This window comes from Anas platyrhynchos, chromosome 2 (genome assembly GCF_047663525.1).
Source record: "Anas platyrhynchos isolate ZD024472 breed Pekin duck chromosome 2, IASCAAS_PekinDuck_T2T, whole genome shotgun sequence".
In the NCBI taxonomy this organism is placed as follows: Eukaryota; Metazoa; Chordata; class Aves; order Anseriformes; family Anatidae; genus Anas; species Anas platyrhynchos.
Window position 1 is genome coordinate 156,602,098 of NC_092588.1, and position 23,859 is coordinate 156,625,956.

At 49.9% G+C, this 23,859-nt stretch overlaps 3 protein-coding genes across 28 annotated transcripts in view; 2 read left to right on the forward strand and 1 right to left on the reverse strand.

The window, feature by feature from the left end:
• The first annotated feature begins 2,011 nt into the window (after positions 1-2,011).
• ACKR2 (atypical chemokine receptor 2) lies at positions 2,012-6,360 on the forward strand. 4 transcript variants are annotated; one of them, XM_013103559.5, is made up of 3 exons: positions 2,012-2,561; positions 3,088-3,145; positions 4,307-6,360. In XM_013103559.5, the coding sequence occupies exons 1-3, from the start codon at positions 2,529-2,531 to the stop codon at positions 5,416-5,418; spliced, it is 1,203 nt and encodes a 400-aa protein (XP_012959013.1). In that variant the 5' UTR covers positions 2,012-2,528; the 3' UTR covers positions 5,419-6,360. The 4 variants fall into 4 exon arrangements, with proteins under 4 accessions (XP_012959013.1, XP_038031464.1, XP_012959011.2 ...); XM_013103557.5 differs by lacking the exon at positions 2,012-2,561 and adding an exon at positions 2,652-2,737; XM_038175536.2 differs by lacking the exon at positions 3,088-3,145 and having other exon boundaries at positions 2,013-2,561.
• Positions 6,361-6,489: 129 nt separating this feature from the next.
• On the forward strand, positions 6,490-8,932 carry CYP8B1 (cytochrome P450 family 8 subfamily B member 1). Its single transcript, XM_021275226.4, has one exon. It carries the CDS (start codon positions 7,334-7,336, stop codon positions 8,864-8,866), a length of 1,533 nt encoding a protein of 510 aa, XP_021130901.3. The 5' UTR covers positions 6,490-7,333; the 3' UTR covers positions 8,867-8,932.
• A 2,855-nt stretch (positions 8,933-11,787) lies between these two features.
• Positions 11,788-23,859, reverse strand: part of OBSCN (obscurin, cytoskeletal calmodulin and titin-interacting RhoGEF) — a 185,576-nt gene continuing 173,504 nt past the window's right edge. For all 23 annotated transcript variants that reach the window (XM_072033901.1, XM_072033896.1, XM_072033887.1 and 20 more), the window contains 11 exons: positions 23,256-23,378; positions 22,343-22,453; positions 22,061-22,228; positions 21,183-21,305; positions 19,412-19,582; positions 17,992-18,112; positions 17,058-17,297; positions 16,203-16,426; positions 15,644-15,719; positions 15,034-15,183; positions 11,788-14,900 (listed from right to left, as the gene is read on the reverse strand). In XM_072033901.1, the coding sequence (XP_071890002.1) occupies positions 14,723-14,900; positions 15,034-15,183; positions 15,644-15,719; positions 16,203-16,426; positions 17,058-17,297; positions 17,992-18,112; positions 19,412-19,582; positions 21,183-21,305; positions 22,061-22,228; positions 22,343-22,453; positions 23,256-23,378 (1,685 nt within the window). In that variant the 3' untranslated portion in view covers positions 11,788-14,722. The remainder of the gene's footprint in view (positions 14,901-15,033; positions 15,184-15,643; positions 15,720-16,202; positions 16,427-17,057; positions 17,298-17,991; positions 18,113-19,411; positions 19,583-21,182; positions 21,306-22,060; positions 22,229-22,342; positions 22,454-23,255; positions 23,379-23,859) is intronic.

Consider the following 23,859-nt stretch of genomic DNA (forward strand, 5'->3'; position numbering starts at 1 on the left):
GACGTCACGCGGGGTGGCGCGGAGGCGCGGGGACTCCCCGGGCGCGCCAAAAGGTGGCCATGTGCCTGCCCCGGGCTGTGTGCGCTCCTCCCCTGCTATTTTTTATTGCTATTTTTTCCTAAATTTTCTTATTTTTTCCTGTTTTTTCTTAATGTTTTCCACCCCAATCAGGCGCCAGGAGCTCGCTCCCCAAAGCCGTGGGGATTTGGGGTTGAGCCCAGCGCACTGCTGCACCCCCAAGCTGGTTTTCCAGCTGCTGCTCCCTGGGGGAACAGCAGAGCGCTGCTTTTTCTGCAAATTGTTCAAGTTTTTGCTTCAGAAGTGTATTGGTGCAAAGCCACATTTTGAAATCAGATGGGAGTTATCTAGCAAATGGCAAAGGCAGGCCCTGCTTTCCCTCCGCACGATTTTCCTGCCAATGAATTGCCTTTTTATTGTATTTTATTATTATATATTTTTTTCTTCTTCTGAATTTAGGCTTTCCAGCAGGGCTTAGTTTGCCCCCTCTGTATGCCAGGCTGGGGATTTTAAAGTCCAAAGACAACTTAGAAATGGTTCCGGACTTAAACAGCAGGACCCTGGAGCAAAAATCCCATTGGATCCTGCAGATCCTAAAACCTTCCCCTAAATGAGGGGGCAACTCAATAGTGAAAGAGCCAAGAAATGAGGTTTTTGGAGCTCCCTGCCACATTTTTGCCCTGGGAAAGGCAGAGCCCCGCTGCTGACCTGCAGCGTTTTCAGCAGCACAAGAGCAAGCAGCCCAGCCTAAACGTTTGGTCGTACCGCTGAATTTCTCTAAGTGCGCTTCCCATTACTGATAACCTTGTTACCTTAATTGCCAAGGCCATTAAGGATCTGCAGAGTATAAAATGAAAAAAAGAAATCTATGCAATTACCAGGTCCTGAATTGAATTAAGGTCTGGTAATATATGGCAGCGAGGGCTGCTCTTGGCCGCGGCTGGCACAGGCCCATCTGATCCCCTGTGGCTCCGAGTGATACGTGCTCGGGGGGGGAGAAACTCGATTAAAAACCCAAACTTACGTTGTTTTTGTTGCTGGGCTAATGAAGCTGCAGTCACCTGGAGCAGCCCCGTTCAGGGGAGCAGCGTTTTGCTACCTGCTGACAGGGGCATTGTCCACAGGGATGTGCTCGGGGGCTTGCAGGGGAGGGAGCAGGGCTTCATTTGCAACCTGAACCTCCCATGGCGCAACTTGAGGCCGTTCCCTCTGATCCTATCCCTGGTTATCTGTGAGAAGAGGCCGACCGCCGGTTCCCCACAGCTTCCTTTCAGGCAGTTGTAGAGAGCAATGAGGTCTCCCCTGAGTCTCCTCTTCTCCAGACCAAATGACCCCAGCGCCTCAGCCATTCCTCACAGGACCTGTGTCCCAGACCCTTCACCAGCTTCGTAGCCCTTTGTAACCATTTACTGGGGGTTTTCAGCCCATACCTAGGTCTTTGGTACTCTCCCTTTGTTTCTTTAAGAACACTGATAAGGAATATCACTGAAAGGTGATGAAAGAGGCCCAGAAAGGTCCAAAATAGAACTGGCTCAGTGATAATCCTGCACTTACCTCAGACAGCTCGCACAAATTCATTTCCCTCCCCAAAAGCTGTTTTGTCTCCCCAAAGCCCCCACTCCTGGAGGTATTTAAGAGGTGGATGCACCACAAAGGGCCGTGGTTTAGCGATGGGGCTCGGTAGGCCCTGAGGGTTGGATCTTGAAGGTCTTCTCCAACCTAGCTGGTTCTGTGGCATCTTCTACGTACAAAAATAACTGCTTCTGCTGCTCCTCACCCTGTTCCCACCAGCGTGCTCTGGGTGGAAACCTAACCAACCCCTCAGTCGTGTCCTAGAGGGGTAGCACACCCTGGCTCCATGGTGCTGGGGCCCCATCCTGGCCCACGTCCTGTGGTGAAGGGATGCATGGAGAAGGGAGGAGAGTCTTGAAAACCTGACCGCAGGCAAAACGGTGGAGACCTGGAGGATCTTCTTGCCCACCTCCAGTTGGGATGATGTCCAAAGCTGCTGAGAACAGGTCGGGAGTGGTACCAGCCAGCATCACCCCGCTGCTCCTTGCCTAAACGCTGAGGAGAGCAGGGACGAGGATCCTGCAGCATCCAGATTTACTGGAAAATAATTAGATTTGTTGGGAAAAAAAAAATAAATAAATTCTATGCTGGCCAGAGAGGTTTCCTGGGCAGTCCCGTGGACATCTCAGTGCTGAGAGCAAGCAGGTTGGATCCTGCCTGTGGGAGCTGGGCAGGGTGGACATCACCTGAAGGTCCATTTCTCAGGCTGGGGCAGATGTTTCCAGTAATTGAAGTTTTTTCTGGAAAAATGAATCCGAAAGAACAAGTTGTCACATCAGGGCTTGTTACATAGCGAGGAAAGCGAAACACAGGATCAGTGCTGAGCAACCCCAGGAAAGGGGAAACGGAGCCAGGGCGGTTCCACTGAGCTCGTGTTTCCTGCCCGTCCTCAGACACCACCACAGGAGCTTCCTAAAGCCTGAGTCAACTCTGGCAGGATGGGAACTGCCCACCGTGGAGGAGCAGCTCTTGTGAGTGACTTTTCTCTTTTGTGCTCGGTGATAAAGCCGTGGGAGAAACCTGGGGAGGTTCCTTTTTTTTTTTTTTTTCCGCCTTGAAGGCTCCGAGCGCTGGCACACGGGCGGGCTGGGATTAATGCGAGCACTCAGCCCACGTCGTTTCTGTCAGCAGTGTGAGCATCAGCCCGGTACGGAGGGGAAACGACGTGGCAGGGGGGAGAAAAAAAGCTGAAGGAGACCCCAAAATGGGAGCTGTGGGGAAGGGTGCCTCTGTCCTGGGGCCGTCGGAGGTGCTGGGGAGTCCTGCTGGACGGGACCACGCTCCGAGCGGCCAAGCAGCTTTGGCTTCCTTCCAAGAGCATCTGGCCGGGGATGGGTTTCCTCCAAAAGACGAATAAAAAAGGTCATTCCCAGGTCTTTTTTTGGGGGCTGTGGCTGCGCTGATGCACTGCGGGGTGCTTGCCAAGGGCAGGCAAGCCGATGAGGGAACATCGGGAACATCATGGCCCAGCCCAACCCAAATTTCCCTTCATTTCAGCCGCCCCTGGGTGCCTGGGATGGATATTTCAGCAACCCCAGAAACGGGACTGCTCCAGGTAGGTCCACAGCTTCCCCCCTCGCTGCTCTGCACCATCAGGATCCCTCAGCATCCTGCTCTGAGCTTGGGGTGCTTTGCTGAACCTGCTTGGGGCGCAGTGGCTCCTGCTTCAGCCCCATCCAGAGGGGAGACCCAGTTCTGCCCCTGGCTGGTTGGGGGGACCTCGGCCCTTTTGGGGTGGCTGTGAGGTGAGCTGGGACCTCCCTCCACCTCCCTGAGGCTGTTTCCATGCAGACAGCAGCGGGGCAGAGCTCTGCAACGCAGCCGGAAAATATGTGTGCTTTGGGATTGCTGGAAAAATGAGCCCCGAGGGAAATGAGGGCAGGTTTGGCCATGGCTCAAAACCCATGCGGTCTTGGGGTCAGGGACATGTGCAGCCAGTCCGCCCTGGTTGCTGGCAGCACGCAGAGAGTAGCCTTGGCATGTAAAACCCCGTTAACCTCCGTGGTGCTGGCGGGAGGTGGCTCAGGCAGATCCCATCTCCCACCGTAGAAGATTTCGGCTCTTCAGCGACCCAGGCGGGGCTGCTTTTGGAAGACCTCATTCTCGTGGTGCTCCTGGAGGGCTGCGTGTGGTGTTTCTTGAGAATCAGGTGCCCAAAATACGAACTTCTCCAAACCATTGGCCGTTTCCCGAAGGCTGGGCTGCCGCAACGCTGACCTTGTGCCCCTCGCCTGCCATTTTTGGGTGCCCATGGCTTTGTGTCCTGGAGCTGGCACGGAGAGGGGGGTCAGGGCCCTACCAGGAGCACAGCCCCACCAACATAAAGGGGCTGGTGGTGGGTTCCCCTCACTGAGAAGCGCGATGCTGCTTCCCGGCAGCACTCTGGCTGACCCCAAAGCAGCTCACAGCGGGGTGTGGTGCTGGACTCTGCATAATTTAGGGCACGAACTTCCCCAGAAGCTCACAGTGGTGAGGAAGTAATGAAACATCCCAGAGAAGACCATGCTCTTAATGCGTGGGAGTGAGGAAACCAGAATGAGTTTTTTTTGGGGGGGTGTGTAGGCAGCCTTCTCCGTGCTGCAGGCAAAGACCAAAGAGTGCGGGACGTGGAATGAGGTGGCAGAGATTTAAACTTAAGAACTAGAGGGAAAACACTCCATGATTTTTTTTTTTTTTTGGATGGATTGGAATGATGCGGTGATCTCCTTGATTTTAGGCAGCCTCCTGTCAACCTCAGCTTCCAAGGCAGCAACGACTGCTGCAGCCTTGATGGATGCCCAAGATTATGCTGCCAACACCAGCGACTACCCCTACGAGTACTTGGACGAGGTGGACTACGTGCAGTATGGCCTTTGCACCAAAGAAGAGGTGCTTTCCTTCAGCAGGGTGTTCTTGCCGGCTTTTTACACCGTGGTGTTCCTGGTCGGCTTGGCGGGGAACCTTCTGCTCTTTGTTGTCCTCGTTCTGTACATCAGGAAGAAAAAGAAGATGACTGAGGTGTATCTGCTCAACCTGGTGGTTTCAGACTTCTTCTTGCTGCTAACCCTTCCTTTCTGGGCCATGTACATTTCCCAGCGGGTGACCTGGGATATGCTGTGCCCGTTCTTAAACGCCATGTACACCATGAATTTCTACAGCGGTGTCTTCCTTGTGAGCTGCATGAGCCTGGACATGTACCTGCAGATCATTGACGCTTGCTCTCCTCGCAGCTTCACGACACAGAGGAAATCCATCCTTGTCTTGGTGGCAGTGTGGGTCCTTTCCATCCTCCTCTCCGTTCCGGATGGCCTCTTCACCACCACGAAGCACACCAACAACCAAACCATCGTGTGCACCCGTGATTATGGGCAGGAGCACTTATTTTGGAAAGTAGTCTTTCAGGTCATCCAAAACGTCCTGGGTTTCCTTTTTCCCCTCCTCTTGATGGTGTTCTGCTATTCCCGCATAGCGTGCGTCCTCACCACGTCGCGGATGCCCGGCTTGAGGAGAGCCCTCTGCTTCGTCTTCACTCTGGTGGGAGTCTTCTTCGTCCTCTGGTTCCCCTACAACATCGTCCTCATCCTCCACTCCCTTCAAGACGTTGGCGTGATCCGGAGCTGCGAGAGGAGCAGGCAGCTGGACTATGCCATTCAGATCACCGAGAGCTTGGCCTTCGTCCACTGCTGCCTCAACCCCTTGCTCTACGCTTTTGTGAAGAAACGATTCCGACTGTATTTGTGGAAGATCTGCAGGAGAAGCGCTTTTGTTGACATCCAGACCTCTGAGACAAGCCCCTCTTGCAGCAGGTACGCTGCCCAGCTAGAAATGCTGAGTATCACAACGGCGTGATAAATATTTACACTATTTTAAGTTATTTTTATGCCCTCGATGCTGTATTTTACTGGTCCTGGCCATGCGATGGTGTCGGTGTGAGTCATGTAGGTAGAAGTGGCAGCCTAGCACCGGCATCCAGCTGAGGAATCTCCGCGTTGGGATTGGAAAACTCTGTGTGGGATTTGTTTCTGCTGTCACCAAAATTATGAAATGATCCAAGACGATTGCCCTAGGTTTGTGCTAGAACAGAGGAAGGCCCCGTGTGAGGTTCGTGAGGCGTTAGTGGGTGAAGGAGCAGCTTGCCTTGGTGCTGTGCACAATCACACCTGGGGCAGCTTCGCTTCTCCTGGCTTCTGCTGTCTGCCAGGCAGATGTGTTCGTAGGATCACAGAATAATTTGGGTTGGAAGGGACCTTAAAGGTCATCTAACCTAGTAGATCAGGTCGGCCAAGGCCCCATCCAGCCTGGCCTTGAGCACCTCCAGGTATGGGACATTGACCACCTCTCTGGCCAACCTGTGCCAGTTCCTCACCACCCTCTAAGTGAAGAATTTCTTCCTAATGTCTAGTCTAAATCAATTCTCTTTTAGTTTAAGACCAGTAAGAACCAGGGGGAAAGAGAAAAACCACAGGCTCAGCAGAATGGCGGTGGAGGTATTTGCCTTCCTAAGGATGGGTTATGACAAGATAAAAAAGCTCTGTGACCATCTTTAACACAAGTATTGGCTTTACATCACCACAGGGTGACAGCACGGCCTCAGATAGGCGAGCACGGACAGCTGGTACCAGTCCTTACACCCAGCGTAGCTTTAAAGTTCAAGGTCATTAGTTTGCTGGCCTTTATGTAAAAGGTACTGTTTGCTTGTGAACCTTAGCTGAGCTACTTCCAGCCTAGAAATAAAGTGAATACAGGAGTTGCATAGAATTGTGCAAATAAAGTTTATAATTTAAGACAAAACTCTCATCACCTTCTTACTTTTATTGTGAGACGATAGGACTGAGAAAGGTTTGGAGTTGAGCCAGAAAGGTACGTTTGCTTTCACTGGCATTATAATTTTTTTTCCAGCATTTCTACAGTGAGTTTTCATGCTGTTTGAGTGAAAAACAGTAAAGCTGGGAGCTTTGCTTAAAAAAAGTGCTGAAGCACATAATTAACCGGCGCTGTGATGTGGCCTTCGCTCCGTGGGTTAGGTCACTGGGAGGGAATGTGGAAAGGGAGAGCAGCTGGGAAACAGATCAAAGATGAAGGCTGTGCTCTTTATTTTCTGATCTCCCCGAGGAGGGCCTGTGGGACTGTACAGAACTTGTGATGTGTAGGGGAAGGGGGGAAGGTGGGGAAAACCGGGTGGATCGGGGAAGGGCAAGGGAGGGATAATAGGAAGGGGGTGTTAAAGGGGTTGGTTGTGGGTAAGCAGCATGCCCTGTGCCTGGTCACTGCTGTCTGTCCCATTTTCTCTCTAAATCCTTTTTCTCTCTCCATGTAACATCCCTCCACCCACGCCAGGTGCTGTGCCGTGCAAGGGGCAGCAGCTGGGGTAGGGGCTGTGGTCATCAGGACCCTGGGCTGGGCTGGCAGCAGCAGGGCACGAGGGATGGGACCCTCTTCTGTCCCCCAACTGTGGCAGGGGACATGGAGAAGCAGAAGAAAAGATGGGTAAAGCTCTTGGAAATCTTTCCTTGAAGCCTTTGTGCTTTATGCAGCAGCCCATTAACCCCGGTTGACTGCAGTGTGCCTTCCACCTTAAAAATCCCTGCCTGTTAGCCAAGCAGAGAGATGTCCTCACACTACAGGGGAAAAACAAATACTTGCTGCCAATCCTGGCAGATGCTGTCAGCTCTGCATCTGCATATCAGCCCCTGGATGGGAATAAAAAGCACTCGCCTGCCCAGCCTGGCTCGGGGTCACGCTCCCGGCCGGGCACGGGGCTCTCATGGAGCTCTGGGCAGCTCTCCTCTGTGCCTTGGTGGCATCGCTGCTCGGTGGGCTCTACCTCCTGGGTGCCTTCCGGAGCCGAAGACCCAATGAGCCCCCTCTGGACAAAGGTGTCATCCCCTGGCTGGGCTACCTGCTGGATTTCCGAAAGAACAGTTCCGAGTTTCTAAAAAAGATGCGGAGGAAACACGGGGATATTTTCACGGTGCTGATCGGAGGCCATTACTTTACCTTTGTGATGGACCCTTTCTCCTTTGGAGCCATCATGAAGGAATCACGATCTAAGCTAGATTTCAGGTCCTTCGCATCTAAATTGGTCCTCCAGGTGTTCGGCTACAAGCCCATCCAAGCCAGCCAGAGCACGATGCATGCTTTGAGCATGAAGCACCTGACGGGAGATGGGCTCAGCCTCCTGACAAAGGCCACCATGGGCAACCTTCAGAAGCTGATGTTTTCCAAGCTGAGCTCAGGAGAGGAGAAGCGACCGTGGCAAGAGGACAACCTCTTCCACTACTGCTACAACATCGTCTTCAGAGCCGGGTACCTGGCACTGTACGGCACGGAGTCCCACAGAGGGGTAGATAACGAGGAGGAGGCTAACGAGCGAGATCTCGTTAACTCCAACCAGCTGTTCAATGAGTTTCGGAAGTACGACCACCTCTTCCCTTGCCTGGCCTATGCTATGTTGCCCCCCAAGGACAAACTTGAAGCTGAGCGGCTGAAGAGGTTCTTCTGGAGCACGCTGTCCGTGAGGAGGAGCTGTCAGAAGGACAACGTCAGTGGGTGGATAACCGATCAAGACCAATTTCTGGTAGAAAATGGTGTCCCTGAGTACATGCGGGATCGTTTCAGGTTTATGCTCCTCTGGGCATCCCAAGGCAATACAGGCCCCACTGCCTTCTGGCTCCTCCTCTACCTTATGAAGCATCCAGACGCCATGAGGGCTGTGAAGGGAGAGGTAGAGAAGGTCTTGAGGGAGAACGGCCACAAGGTGAAGGCTGGGAGCCCACCAACTGACATCACCAGGGACATGTTAAACCAGACTCCTCTTCTGGACAGTGCCCTGGAGGAGACCCTGAGGCTGGTGGCAGCCCCGTTGCTGGTCAGAGCCATCCTCCAGGAGATGAGCCTGGAGATGAGCAATGGCACGGAGTATGTGCTCCGCCAAGGAGACAGGGTGGCTCTGTTCCCACACCTCTCCGTGCAGATGGACCCCGAAATCTACCCCGAGCCTCACAAATTCAAGTACGATCGCTTCGTAAACCCAGATGGCACCAAGAAAGATTTCTACAAGGATGGGAAACGGCTGAAATACTTCAACATGCCTTGGGGGGCGGGCGTATCCATCTGTCCTGGGCGGTTCTTCGCCACCACCGAAATTAAATTGTTTGTCTTCTTGATGCTGGCTCACCACGACCTGGAGCTGGTCGATGGCGAAGAGGAGATCCCAGCCATCGATGTCAGCCGCTGGGGTTTTGGGACCATGCAGCCCATCCATGATGTTCGCTTCAGGTACCGGCGGCGCTTCTGAGAAGGCCTGGTTGTGGTTTTTGGTTGTTGTTCAGGTGTTATCTGTGAAATAAACTGCCAGATCGCATGGTCGCTGGATCTTTGTGGAGCTGACAGCTGTACGTCCTTGTTCGGTTAGTGGTTATTGCGGCTTTCCTCTCTACCTCCTTCGCACGTGTTGCTGCCCTGCACCTCTGGTTCCTGAATTCGGTTAGGTTATGAGGTAAAAATTCGTCTGCGTGCCCACAAGAGAGCACAGAGGGACAATGGCGAGGCGGGGGAGCCCAAATAACAAAAATAACACCCTGCTGGGCTACTCCCAACCCCTGCACAGGGGCCACCTGCCCATCAGAGACCCATCCGCACAAGCCCAGAGGAGCACGGGGGCTTCGTGGCAGGTGGAACCCGAATTAAGGACTTCTGAGGAGCCAGCACCTCATTCGAGCCCCACAGGGACCTCAGCCATGTCCAGGACATGCCATTAGGAGCAGCTCTCCAGACCGTCCCCACATCCAGGTGGGTCACTGCCGAGGGGTGTTGTGGGGTGCAGGGGAAAAGTGTTTGGGCATTGTATGGGTCATATGATGGGATGTTTGGGGACAGAACCAAAGGTTTGGGGGTCTGTGGTGCTGGCAGCTTGTGTGAGCAAGGGTGTGCAAGTGAGACTGAGCTGGATGAGGCAGGGGGAGGTGGGGATGAGCCCTGCATGTGCCAGCTCCACCTTGGGACCACTTAGTGTCCCTTCAGAGCCCTAATGACACATCAGAAGGACCACAAGATGAGCAGGGATCCCAGCTTATTTTCCACATGAAGCATGACGGGCAGGGTGGCGTCAGCTTGTAGTACACCCCTACAGGTCAGACAACAACAAATATCCTCTCCATCAGGATTTCTTAGGGGCTTTCAAATAGCCTTGTCTGTCGCCCCCTTCTCCCCTCTCTTCGAGATGTGCTCCTGTGAAGCCTCCACAGAGCTGCCCCTCACAGCAGAGGTGGGATGTACAGAGCAAGGACACACCAACAGCTCTACCCCTGCTCATGCTTAAGAAAAGGAGAGATTTTTCCAGTCTTGTTTACTGCTTTAGCAAGAGGAGAAGTGAGTTGCAAATGTCAGGAATAGCCTACGGCCCCGTTTTCGTGCAGCATCCTGAACTGGGAATGCATGTGGCCACCTGCCCTTCCAGGACCGCAGGAGGCTGGCTGTTCAAGCCCTGTCTTGCGAACAGTTTCTGGGGATAAAAAAAGTTCTGTGTGTGTGTTTGTGTCTGGCTTCATCCCATCAACACAACACAGCTCAGGAGGGATCCCCCGCAGCACACAGCCAGCTCGCTGCTTCCATGTAAACCATTGCAAAAACCCTGAAATTTTGGAGTTTGCAGAGGCCAGGAGCAGGTCTGTCCTCCTGTGAGGGGATGGCTGAGCCTGATCAGGATCCCGATGGTCCTCCACTCTTCCCTCGAGTTCCCTAGATGCCTGCTGGAAAGTGCCTCCCCCCTCCAAATTTAGCCCCCAGCCTCTGCAAATGCATAAAGAAGGGGATGGGGGTGGTGGGAAGGAGCTAGAAAAATGAACTGGGGCATGAGCAAAGACCTCAGACCCTTACAGACTACAGCTGCTGGGACCTTCTGGGACCCCAAACATCTCGGTTTTATCCACCTAGGGTGATGAAAGGTAAAACTTTGCCCTACAAGCTGACTTTTGTTTTTTCCCCTTCAATATCGCGGCTCTGGCAGCAGCACTCCTCCCAGCAGTTAAACCCAGCCGTGCCTGTGTAGAGGACAACGAACTGATTCTAACACTGACTTTGGACTTTGGAGGTTATGTCCAAGCGAGGAGCATGGCTCGAACATTTTCACGTGTGGCAAAACATCAAAGCCAGACCCTGCTCTGTGTCGTGAAGGGCAGGCTTGTACTGTAACTGCACATCAAGGGCAAACGGTCCAGTGCTGCCACACTGGGCATGAGCCCAGAGCTTGCAGGGGTAGAAATTCGGACAGAAACTGTCAGGCAGCTGTGGCAGAGCCAAGAGAAACAAGATCTACCTGTAACTGCACAAGGCTTGGCCGTGACGCTTCTGATTAAAAACTCCAGCACCTTTTCACAACTTACATGTTCCCTCTATGGTTCTCATCTCTCTCTCTTTTTTTTTTTTTCTTTCTATTTTTTTATCACACATGGATTCTTTTCTTTGCTCTGCTACCAGGAATTAAGCTGGAGCTTGTCCCAGGTTCTGGCCAATGGCCTGACCTTTGCACACTCCAAGCTGTGCCCAGGGATGCCTTGGGATAGCCAGACAGGTCAAGGCCACAGCAAGGACAGTGCTGCCCCTAAACACATGAACAACTGAACCTCCACACTTACAAATAGTCCCCGAAAGCACCTTAATTGCCTGGGAGAGCCAGACCCCGCAGCTGATGCTGGTAACTGAAAATCTGGCCTGACAGCCTCTCAGAAATGAGCTTACTTGGGTGGTTTCTGGTGGTTTCTCCCCCTGGTGAAGGCAGCACTGCCCTAAGAAAAAAAAACACTCTGCATTTCAGTGCTTTATTTTCTCAGCTGTACTCCCAGCCAGGAAATCTGTCACTGAGTCTTTTTTTTTCCCCTATGACAGGAAACTCTTCCTTTCCAGATAACCTGTTTCTAAGTATTTCGAGAGGCTGATGGCGGCAGCTGCCTCAAACCTTTTGGGACCCACGGAAGCTCCTGGTCGCACAGCGACATCCTGGCCCAGTGACATCCCCACTCCAGGGCATGCTCTGGCACGAGGATTTTTTTTTTTTCTGTGGGTCGTTTACATAAAGGCTGTTCATGACTAATGTACTTTGCAGTGTGTGTTTTTTGTTACCGCCTGTATGGGCTCCAGGTCAGAGGGGAGGGATGGGTGCTGCACAAACACGGACTGGGGCTGAGAAGAGGGGTGTAAAAATAATGACAGTGACAATGATTCAGCAGGAAAATGTGGCTTTACTTCCTTGTCAGAATGGTTAATTTAACGAAACAATATTGAGTCTGTAAAGGACTTCAGACATGCCCAAATGCATGCAAGTGTGAGAAGCAAAAAATCACTTAATTTGAGGACGTGTGAAAGCTCCAAATGGGTTAATCAGCAATCAACGTTTTAGGCGTAGATGGGCTGTCCCCTGGCACCCAGCACTCCATCCCAACACATACCAGCAAGAGTGAAGAACTAGATGTGCCGACAGAAACCTTACTGGGTTTGTAAAAGAAGTTAAATCAGAAGAAATCCAGGGTCCTGAAACATTTAGTGGCCAGACCTCATCATGCTGTCTGTGTTGCTTAACTCCTCTGTCCCTCAGGAGTGGGATCTGGTCCTAAACCCTCGGTTTATCTCTTCTGTAGAGCATTGTGAGGACAATATGACCTTGCTATTCAAAGTTTTATGGTCTATTAAATTAGTGTCTGCTCCCCACAGCACAGTGAAAGCTCCTTTGCTCCCAGGTCACTCTGCACACCATGCAGGAGAAGTAGCTGTGATGCTGCACGCTTCAGGCCTGGAACAACACGGGCTAAATGTGTTGGAAAAGACCACCACGGGTGAAACAGCATCACATCTAGTACTAAACTGTAACACGTTAGGAACTGATTTCCCATCCTCGTCCCTCTAAGGAGAGTGAGACGTGGCTCTGGGAAAGCCTCTGCTTACGTGTTGCTTGTGGGGAAAGCTCAGGAAACCCAAATGCTCCAGCAGGTCCATCAGTCATGGCAGAGAAGCTCGCAGGAACAGAGGTTATAAGGGCAAAGCAATGACACAGCTAACACCGTCCTTCGTGACGGCAAGCAATCCATAGCAGATTTTGATGAAGAAAGAGTCCAGTTCAGGTTGCTCTGAACTTTTTGGAAGAAATAAAACCCCCAGCATTTGCCAATGCTGCTGGTGTCAGGTCCTGTGATAGGTGAGCCTCCCTGGAAAATGACAGCTGGGCTTCAAAGCAGCAAAGCCCCTTGCGGTGCAAAGCCTGCATGTATTGAGGTCACGGTCACTTCTGTGTGCTGAGCTATTCCCAGCACGTCACAGCACGTGCAGAACTATCCCGTGGCAGGCAGAACGCACAAATCCAGACCTTTATGAAGCCAGGTGGGCTGGGGCAGTGGTTTTGATGGGCAGCAAAGCAAGGCAAAGACTTTGCTGCAATGAACTGGCCGGGTGCTGGCACCACCGCTTCCCAGCTCTTGGATGTGCTCAGAGAAGGCTTGCTGCATTTACTCATTTTAGCCCTGCCTGTGAGGAAAGATGTAAAACTAAATCCTCCACGGGCCGGCATCCTGCTCATGGTGAACATCTTTCCCAGAGCTGTTCATACACGAAGTCACAGCTTGGTTTCTCCAAGAGTTGTGTCTGTACGTTCATTTTTTAACATGTCTCTAAGGCAAACCGATGTGGGTGCAGTCAGCCAGACGAGGGATTACTGCTAGATCCTATGTGATGGGTAAGTTGGTCATCTAGATCTAATGACACACTTCAAATACACATCCAAAAAAACCCAAACTTTGTGAAGTTTACTCACCCTGAACCCCTTGAGAAGCACGGTCAGCTCTGCAGCAACAGCACCCGTGGAGGGCTGGTGAGCTCTGCGACAGCAGGAGCTGCCACAGAGGGTTAATTTGGGGCCCAGGGAGAGCAAGAACTCTTCTCAAAGCCAAGCAAGCTCTGCAGGGTGAGGATGAGATGTGCACAGTGGCTGGAAAGCCCCTGTTGCCATTGCCTGTACTGCACACACCGTGTGCTACCAGGCTGCTCTCACAGAGACTGGCTCTGCTGTTTCTCGGTGACGTGGGACGGAAAGGGTTTCCTCACAGAGTACATAAGGTTAAAATCTCTCCCGTGGCACCACTGTCACATGTGTACCACACACCTTTGCAGCCTCTCGTTGCTCCACAGCAGCCCTTCTCCACCCCACGTTCAGTCTTGGGTCAGGCCCCGTGCGGATGGTGCAGAACTTGGCCAAGTGTGTGGTGTGCTGAGCCCAGCTGCCCATGGTGCTGTCAGAGTCCTACTGCTCCTTGTGCCTGGCACGTGGCAAAGACGTGGCATCACAGGACAAGTCACGCTGTGAGGGACCTCACGAGGTCTCTAGATCAATGCTCTGCTCAACACAGGGTCAGCTGTTGGTTCAGATCAGGGCTTTATCCAGCTGGACCTCCACATCTTCCAGACTCACTGCTGTCAAATACCCCACAACTGCTGCACTCTTCACTATTTCCCCACCGTGAATCTTTCAGACATATTCACCCTGATTGCTTCTCCCAGTCTCCTGTCACCTTCCCTGAGTCCTCTCCACAGCAGAAATATTTTCCATTTATTTACCATTTCTTTTACTATTTACCATTTTCTTTGGGATCAGAGGTGGGGGAGGAGTGCACCAGCCACCCAGACCATGCTGCAGTGGTTACTGTGGGACAGGCAGGCGAGTAGCGTGTCCAAATGTCTGGTGGTGGCATCCTGGGGCTAGGGGCAGAAGTCAGGGCCCAGTATCTGCACACGGGGAGTCTTTTTGACCTCAGGGAAGGATTTGCAAAGCTGTTCGGGGCTAGTAGCTAGCCCCCCTCAGAAATGGCTACGCAAACCTTTCCCGGTTGTTCCTGGAAGCAGGGGGCCAAGTGACAGTACCATCAAGTTACTGTTAGTCAGCTGAGCCATGCTGACAGCCTGTATTTCTGCTCTCACCACGTGGCAATGCGAGGCACGTGGATTCATTTGCTCAGTTACGCTAAATTTCACCCACAGAGAGTGATTTGCACATCTCCAGGCAGCCAGCCCGGCTCAGGTGATGCACAGTAACTCAACGGCACCCTTTGGTACCAAACGCTGGGTGCAGAGAGGGAGAGGGACACCATTCCTGGCCGTCGCCACATCCCCTTCACTGGGCAATCATGAGGCCGTACTTGGAGCACAGGAGGCCCCTTTTCTTTTCTCGTTCAGTGAGGAAATTCCTCAGTTTGGTGGTGGGGAAGGTAACCAGTGCTTGCTGCCTGTTGTCCAGCCCGGTCTCCTGGAGCCAAGGACTCTGAAGGCACTCGGAGGCTGACGGCCTTCCCCTAAGACACAGGTGAGAAAGTCAGCAGGAGATCCACATCGGGTGAGGAAGAGCCTCACAAACGGGAGAGAAAGAAGGGGCAAGAGCCAGGACCTTTGCTAACTGTCCTGTGAGAAAAGCAGGCACTGCCTTACCAGGGATTTGCACACAGTGTGCTCTGGAGAAAGGACACGGCTCCTCCGGAGAGACCCGCGTAGCACCGCGTGAGCTTCACCTTCCCCTTCCTGGTCGTTCGCAGAAACTCGCAGGGCACATCAGAGCTGACAGGGTAGTTGGCACTCAGCCTGCCCCAAAAGAAGAGAACTATCAGCACGAAGGGCGTAGCTCAAGATTACTCCTTCTCCTGGGAATTCCCACCCAGCTGTGAGAGAAGAAGCTAGTGGCAATGTGCAGAAGCATGATGTGGGAAAACAAAATCCCAAAGGGCAGAGTTTCATGACTTCAGCTGCTTTTTTTTTTGGTTGGTGTAATTTGATTTTATTTTTTTTTTTGTTAAAGCTTTTCAGATGAAGCTGAGTGAAAACACCAGCAGCTGTTGGGCTGCAGAACAGTCTCCTTACTCTATGTGGAGACCTCGGTGGGACGGGGCCTCCTTGCAAGGTGCAGCCACCTCCACACCCTTCTGGGGCACTGCCCAGGAGAGGGAACTGCGATTAACTGAGTCATTGCAGCTCCCCTTGCTGATGACTCTGAAATCTCACATTTACAGCCACTCCTAGGGTAGGGACGGACAGACTGACTTACATGATGAATGCCGTGATTCCGACGGACCAGATGTCAGTCTGCGGGATGGCTCCTTGCTCTGTCAGCAGTTCTGGAGCTAGAAAAGCAAATTGGTGTGAGCCGAGCTCCTTTCCAGTGCCACAGCACTGAAGCCAGCACAAAGCAGCGGGTATTTTTATACTTTGCTTTATACTTCTATACTTTTATACTATGCAATACAAAGATGAAAAAGAAAAACTTTCTAGTATAGGGAGCCAGTTGAGGTAACTCTCCTAGGTCATGCTGCAACGAAACCTTAAAAACATCAAACCAGCAGGGACTGCTGGCTGTAACGTTGCAGCCTTGAGCTTAGGACTCGTGGATGCCTGCCAGGGAGGTGTTGGCCGTGACCTCTGGTTGTGTCCCCTGTGGCCTGCAAGCGGGGTGGCTGTCACTGCTACCCACGCCCACCAGCTCACGCTGCTACTGGAGGGCAGCACCGAGGGGACTGCTTGCTGGGGCCAACTGCTGCCTTGCTCAGTCTCTCTGCTTGCCACAGATTGCAGACGATGCCAAGGTTCTGCGAATGAACTCCACTCACCCATGGTTTCAACATAGTCCGAGCACTTGTCCATGGTAATAACCTTGTCTTGCGTGTAGAACTGTGCGTTGCCAAAATCCAGCAGCTTCAGCAGGTTGGGCTCGGTGATGATCATGTTTTCAGACCTGAGATCCAGGTGCAGGATGCCGTGCGCATGGAGGTATTCAGCTGCACTGAGGATCTGCCACAGGTAATCTCGGACCTCCACTTCTGAGTACGATGTCCTGGTAGAAGAAAAAGGGGATAGAAACCAGAGGTCTTTTATCTGCACACCTGAGAGCACCATTCTGCACCCCCTACCATCCTCCCCTGGATGTCTAATCCCAAGAAACAACTCTACTCATTTAGCAAATCTATCATATACAGAGATTTCCACCCATATTTTCATTTAAGTTTACAGGTGCAAGAGGTTCGGGAGGTTGTGAGAACTGCATGTTAGAAGAAGCAGAGGACACACAAAAATCAAATTGCAGATTTGATGCCCACCATTCCCACTGGTTTTTAGTCAGAGGGTTCCAGCAGATCCATCTTCTGCCAATATGAGAAGCAACATGGAGGGGAAACAAGGCTTCCTGAGCCAGAGTATTCTGCTTATTATGGGAAAGAGGGGTTCATATTAACTACTGTAGTCTTCTTTCAACAACTCAACTGAGTGGCCCTGAATTGTCCTCTACCCCTGCCTTGTAGGGAACCTAATTACCTTATAATGTCACGAGAAGCTGCAGAATAAATGCATCGCAATTCAGAACAGAACAGATGGAGAAAGTTGAGCCAGTCTGACAAGTAAAAGCAAGAGGTGCTTTGCTACCTACACCAGCCCTGATGGGGAAAAGTATTCCCTCCACTTGTTCTTACCGTAACGCCAAGGAGTGGAGCAGTTCTGGTCCCACACACATCTCCTGGATCAGCACCAGGTGCCGCGGGCTGACGTAGGCTCCCTTCAGCTGAGCGATGTTTGTGTGGTGAAGCTTCCTCAGGACTTGGTACTCCAGGAGCACAGCCTGCTTGTCCTCTTGCCAGTAAGGGATAATTTTAGCAGCTAAAGTCTTGCCGCTCACTTTTTCCCTGCACTGTCGGACGATGCTGAAACGCCCCCTGGTACAGAGGAACACAAAGGCAGGTGAAGCTTCCCTGCTACTCCTGGAAGAGCCAGGAGCTTCTGTATTTCAAAATCATAAGGATCCCATGCTGTGGTTTTCATCCCTGCTGTGAGTTATTGCAGCATTTGTCACAGTTTGCACATCCTCCTGTGTCTCTAATCTGTACGTTCACTTTACATCGCAGGAGGGAGATCCTAACTCCTCTGGAAAGAGAGAAGTTGGCTCATCCTGCCTAGAGCATGAGAACTGGCCCCTGCAGGCAGCTGCCTGCTTCTCTTGGCAACAAAAGGATCCCAAATCCTTCTGGGACTTCATTCCTTTTTTTTTTTCTAGACAGTGAAAGTTGAATCCCAACGCCACATCTGAAACCACTACCTGCAAAGGGTGTTGCAACAAGGAGAGGAGACTGTTAGCCCTGGCCTCACTCCACAATGTATTAAGGGGCTTGTTATCCAGCACACGGTGCTCACTACAGACCTGTTTGCTCTCCCAGAAAATCCACACATGAATCCTACCAAACTAAGATAAAGCTCGTTTAGCCAGTGATCTGAGGTTTATTTGCCCAGTGTATTGCTGTGGAGGTGTTTGGAACAAACTGTAGCTGAGCAGTGCATTTTTAAAAGTGACTTTTCTAAACTCTAGCCATATGCAGCATTTCCTGCTGCTGAGTACTCGGTTGGATTCCCTACCTTTTGATCTCTGTTTGGAAGGCGTAGGTCTGGTAGGTTGGGAACGGCTCGGATGGTGTGATTATTTCACTCTCTTCCTCAGTAGCAGCTGTTGGGAAGCTCTTCATTGCAGCATGAAGCTCTGCAGAGAAAAAGTGGCAAAGATTACACGGGAAAGCAACTCCATGTGGAAACGGGAGCCTCTCTGAGCCACCCTCCACTATCTATGGGCAAAGAGAAAGACAACAGCAGAGCTTTCTCCAGGGAAGCCTGCATGCTGGCTCCCACCTGAGGCATCAAGGGGTATAGGAATGCAACAGAGTCCGAGCTGTAATTCCCTGGTGTGACCACTCTGGAGTATATGAGATGGATTGCATGCTGTGTGCTCTGGCTGTGATATCAAACAGCTCAGCTACCATTTCTTATCTGCTCACATAACTAATCAACAGGGTAAAGTAAGACACTGCTAAAGGATCAGAAACTTATTTTGCTTGGGTATACTGGGAAGAAGCTGAAGTTGGTTGCTCTGGTTCTGGCCTATGATTCTGTCTAAGTGCTCCCTGGAAATATCGTAGCATCCCCTGGCATAAAAAAGCATCTGCTTAGAAATGCTGGATGCATTGAAATAAAGGAACCTGACAGTATAGGCCTTTTAGGGAATGACTGCAAAGGAGCCATGTATTTGTTAATGAATCCTGGGTCAAGGGAAAGCAGAGGACTTAGGGTGAGTTAAAAATATCTCTGTGAACTGACTTTCACAAAGGAATCGTCTCCACTGGGAGGAAATTCCAGTTAGACCATCCTTCCACTTCTTGGAAGAAAATATTTTGCTACAAGGGTGTATTTTTTTGTGGGGTCATGGATTTCTTCAAAAAAACAAACAAAGAAACAAAACAAAATGAGTGAATAGTACAAAGTATTCAAACAGGAAAAAAAAAAAGAAAAAAAAATAGAAAAAATAAAGTAAATTGAGCTTGGTTTACTTTGGAGAGAAAATACAGTTGAAAAACACACCACAGTAGGAAGGCTACTCACAAGTATAAACCAGAGTGCATGAATTAACATGAATTAATTACGATTGTGTCTATGAGAAGGAGCAGATCCAGGGCTTTCAACAGAGGCAGATGAACATGAATAGATCAGTTCCTCACGTAACCTGGTTGTTGTCCCAGATGTCATGACCTCATGTGGAAAACTGAGTGTGTCTTCAGGAGGCAATCTACAGTTTCCAGATGCCTTGCACAGATATTCCCCTAATTCTGTCCTGAATTAGAAAATCATTTACTTTTAACTAAGAAAACTAAAGAGGGGGAAGCCCTAAAACACCTTGAGCCAAGTGGCATTGGTCTTGATGCACTTGTCCTTGATTTCTGGACCTGCATCTAAAAGAGTGCACTTATTTAGATGCAGGAAGAACACGATGCTCTCCCAGTGCTCTTACCCATTTGATCCTTCCCGCTGATTTTCACTTGGGCAGATGGGCTGCTGTAAGGGCCCATGCCTGCTTTACTGGTGCAGGCAATCCTGAAGCAGTAGATAAATCCCCTAGAGAGGTTTTTGGCATAGTAGCAGCAGTCAGCAATGTCAGCAGCAAGAGTTGTCCAGTCCCCATCTTAGCCAAGGAAAGAGAGAAATAAATTAGGACTCATTTAGGATGGTCAAGACGAAAAACTGACCTGATATGGCCTACTTTTGTGCATGGTGTAACTAGTCGTCAATGTGGCAAACTCACCTCTTCCAAAGTCAGCTGGTTTATGTTTGATCAGTCCAAGGTGTGGCAATAGTGTTTCAGAGGAATGGTTTCTGTTTAACTAATTCATGCCACCAATCTCAAATGCAAATATATAGCATGAACTCCAAACAAAAGCCCAACAAAATCACCTTATTTTCCCTTTGGCCCTGTCTTGAATCTTGCTGAAATCATGAGCTGCAGGACTTCAGCAGAAAACCTTTAATTAACACCCTCCTAGCAAACCCAGTATTTCAAACTGAGGTTTCAAGTTCAATCAGCTTTTATAAAACTTAGGTGATATATCAGGGAAATGAAATTATAGGTTTGTCTTGGACTTATCATCCACAGGACTAAGGTGTGAACCTGAAAATTAGCAGCAAGCATTTCACATAGTGCTGTGTCCCACACTTTGTCATCGCTGCTGTGCTCAAGCTCAAACTCCCTGAGATTGTTCAAGATTAAACCCATCCCTTCATTCAAATAAACACTGACAGAGAGCCTTAAATCATAGCAAAGGCAATAATTCCCCACCTGAAACAAAGGTATCAATGATTTTTCTGGGTACTGGTGGAATTAGGGTGTGTGTATGTATAAGAAGGAGCTTAAAATCAGAGAAGCTTCAGAAAAAGCAGCATGTCAAAGCCTACTGTCATGCATAAGACAAGGATTATTATTTCTGTTTATCTTAATCCTCCTGTGTTCAGGAAAGTAGGATTTCACTTGTTCCTGTCAAAAACACAGAATGTGATTGAAGATTGTAGATGCAGTTTCCTGGTTTTATTCCTACCTAGAATAACTTGCATCTGGCATCCTCTCTAAAGTCTTGGCTATAGATGTGTCAAAAGGAATGACAATAAAGAAAGGTGTGTTGGAGGAAAAACAACTGATATCAGCTTCAGAATAAAAGGGTACATTAGTGTTAATGCAGAATTAAGTGTTTGGAGAACTAAAAGGAGCACAGAGCAGTAGCATCCAAAGGGTGATGTACGCGTGACTGCAATAGAAGTGACAAACAATCACAGTACTCTTAAGAACAACAAAAATAATCCCAAGAGAGACAGAACAGACTCAGTGATTTGGTTCAAAGTTCATGGAATTAAACGGATTTCATCAGGCTCTAAATCAAGCCTTGGAAGAGAACAAAAGGGATGGGATGCAGTTCTGTCAAACTTGGGTCATTTGGCTGTCTACCCTAAATTTCCTGCATCAATGGAAAAGGAAAACATGTCTGTTTAGTGTAAGGAGAACTGCCTTTTTGATGGACCATCTTTCTCCACAGGCTGTACCAGATTTAGGATGATATCATCTGCTAACCACCGCTGCTGTGGAAGTTATTAGTGTATAATTATTTCATTCCTAACTCCAAATGAGGGAGCTAAAGCAAGGCTGTTTCTGAATAAAAACAATACATCCAGCTGGTGGAGAGATCAAACAAATCAAGATGTTCTCTGCAAGGCAGAAGGGCAGAGCTCCACTTTACCTTCACTCTTGCACTGGATGGTGTAATGGACGGGGGTGTTGGTTTCCACGGGTTTCCAGACCACCTGCACTCTGTCCTCATAGACCTCCACAATGTCAGGGGGTGGAGGGCTGGGAGGAACTTCTGTTGAGAGGAGGCAAAACAACCAGTGAGTGTTAGCAGCAGCACTGCTGTGGTGCACACCTGGACAGCCAGCATTTGAGTTACAGATGTTCAACTTCCATATATATATGCATGTATACATACAGACACATTCCTAGTAGAAGAGCAGTTCAGTTGTGCCTAGTTTAAACTCAATACAAAGATTTTGGAGTCTGATTCTATAACCACATGGTTACTAGACTGGTTCTAAATCCAGGAGAGAGACTAAAGGGCGAAGAAAAGGGAACAAACACAGCAAAATGTGCCACGCCACCAGAAAACAGGGGCTGTGGCTGTAGATGAGAGCTGCCAAGGGAGGAACTTTCCCCTGAACACATTTGCATGAATCTCACTTCACAGGTATTTACAGGTCACATTTCCCTGGTAGCAGTACTGCCACCCCTAAACCTGTGGCTGCTTTCAGCTTCAAAATCTGCTCGCTGAACTAAACCACCTTTGTGAAGTTTGTTAATCCTCAGCATCTCTCTCTCTGTCCACACTCCTGAATGCCAGCTGCATTAGCTATTACAGACATCCTTTTGTATTATTTTTTTTAAATCTACCCTGCTTCTAACTCTCAAGTCACAGAGTCTCGTGATTTCAGCTGCCTTCTTGCATCTAGCATAAGGGGAAACAACAAAACCAACAATCTGGTGAGGGATAAATCCTCAAGGGCTGACCAGCTCTGTATACAGCACTTACGAGAGACAAAAAAAAAATCTAGATTCTTCTCTTACCTGCTTTTCTTATGATGCAAGAGGTAGATGCTGAACCCAGGGTGTTGGTGGCCACGCAGGTGTAAACACCAAAATCATCGGCACTGACAGAGAGAATAGTTAACAGCTGGAAGTGTTTGAGTGTGGATGAGATGAGGATTCGACTGCTGCTGTGGACAGGTATCCCATCTGAAAGGCAAAAGACATGAGAAAAAATAAGTACCCTGCAAATTCAGGTGCCTAAACCTTCCCTGCACCCCTGTCCTGGAGGCTGGGGTCTCCCAAAAGGGGTGCAAACGTCACCTCTGAACCAGTTGATGTGCAGGGAGGAGTGAGCTGCCGTCCGGCACGACAGCGTTACGCACTGTCCTACTGCAGCAGCCTGGTCTAGGAGCTCTTCAGTGAACAAAGGTGCTGTGAAGAAGAGAAAAAAAGTATTGATGCAGAGTGAAAAGGAGTGCTACGTGGGTTGTAAAGCATTTTTGTTCAGTTTAAGAGCATTCTGTTCATGCCCTGACATTCTGTTTTTTTTCAGAGAATTTGGTTTTCAGAGGATCCACTGGGCATGCAGGCACAGTGTGACTGCCCACACGTGATAACTGAGATGGATCTGGGGAACACGAGCATTGTGCAGCCCTGCTGGTACAGCTGCAGCAGCAGAACTCCTCAGAGGGGAGGAAGAATAAGTCACAGCAGGAGTTTTCTGCTGAGCTGGTGTAAATGTGTGGGTAAAACTAAATGAAGGCATCTCAAGGACATGGGAATCAGATCAAGACAACATGAGGAGAAGGAGGATGAAATAAAAGATGGATACAGAAGGAGAAAAAATAGCCATTTAGTGGGCTGCCCTACTATTTCTCATCTCACAGTGCTGCCTGTTACAGCAGCTTGCCTGGTCTTTACACATGCATGCAGGTCCCTAGCACAGGGATTCACAATTCCCCACTTCTCCCAACTGGATACTCCATTGGATACCTTAAGATACTCAATTTCTTTCCTTTCTAGTTTTCAAGTAGGTTTTACATGTAGTTGTCTTTTGTGGTTTCCTAGAATGGCTCCAATTTGCAATCAGGGGCACGAAAAGACAGTTTTAGCAAAGACACTCTATACAGTACTGATAGAACCATATATATCAGTATAAAAGATTGATATTCACACATATTTATTGGTGATGTTTCATAATAAAACTAACTGGTGACTTATGCAACAGCGATACCTTTCTCTTTTGGCATGAGACTTGGTAATTTGAAGGAAGCAAGTCCTGATTTCCGCTTCAGAGATCCTTCAGCCCCTGTTAAGGGCTCTTTTTCTGTTACCTCACTCCCCAGCTCACCGAACTCTGTTTCAAAGAAAGGATGAGAAGTCATTCAAGGCCGTCATTCCTCCCGTGGCATGCATTTACAGCAGAGTTCTGCCATTCATGCAAAAATAGGTTGGCAGACAGGGGTGTCCTTATTAACGAGCCTTTAGTCAGGAGCCTTTAGGAAAGGCTGTGACAGCCATTACGAGGAGAATGTATGAGAAAAGCGGGGTGTATCTAGGGGTGGCAGAGAAGTAAGGACAGATTCTGTGGTCCAGACGTGAATATCATCAAGGTAGGCAGCCGGGGCGACTTTACCAACTTCACCCGGTCTCTTTAGCCTTGAAGATTTGTCATGGTCAGATGATAGCTGCAGATGGAGGCCTGCACAGCTTTCGTGCACACTCGGGCAGGGGAATTCAGCTGCTGCCATCAGCAGATTAACCCAGCTGACTCTGCACTCAAGCAGGATGCTAACAGAGAGTTAGTGGTGGGGCTGAGGACAGCTGATTTCATGACC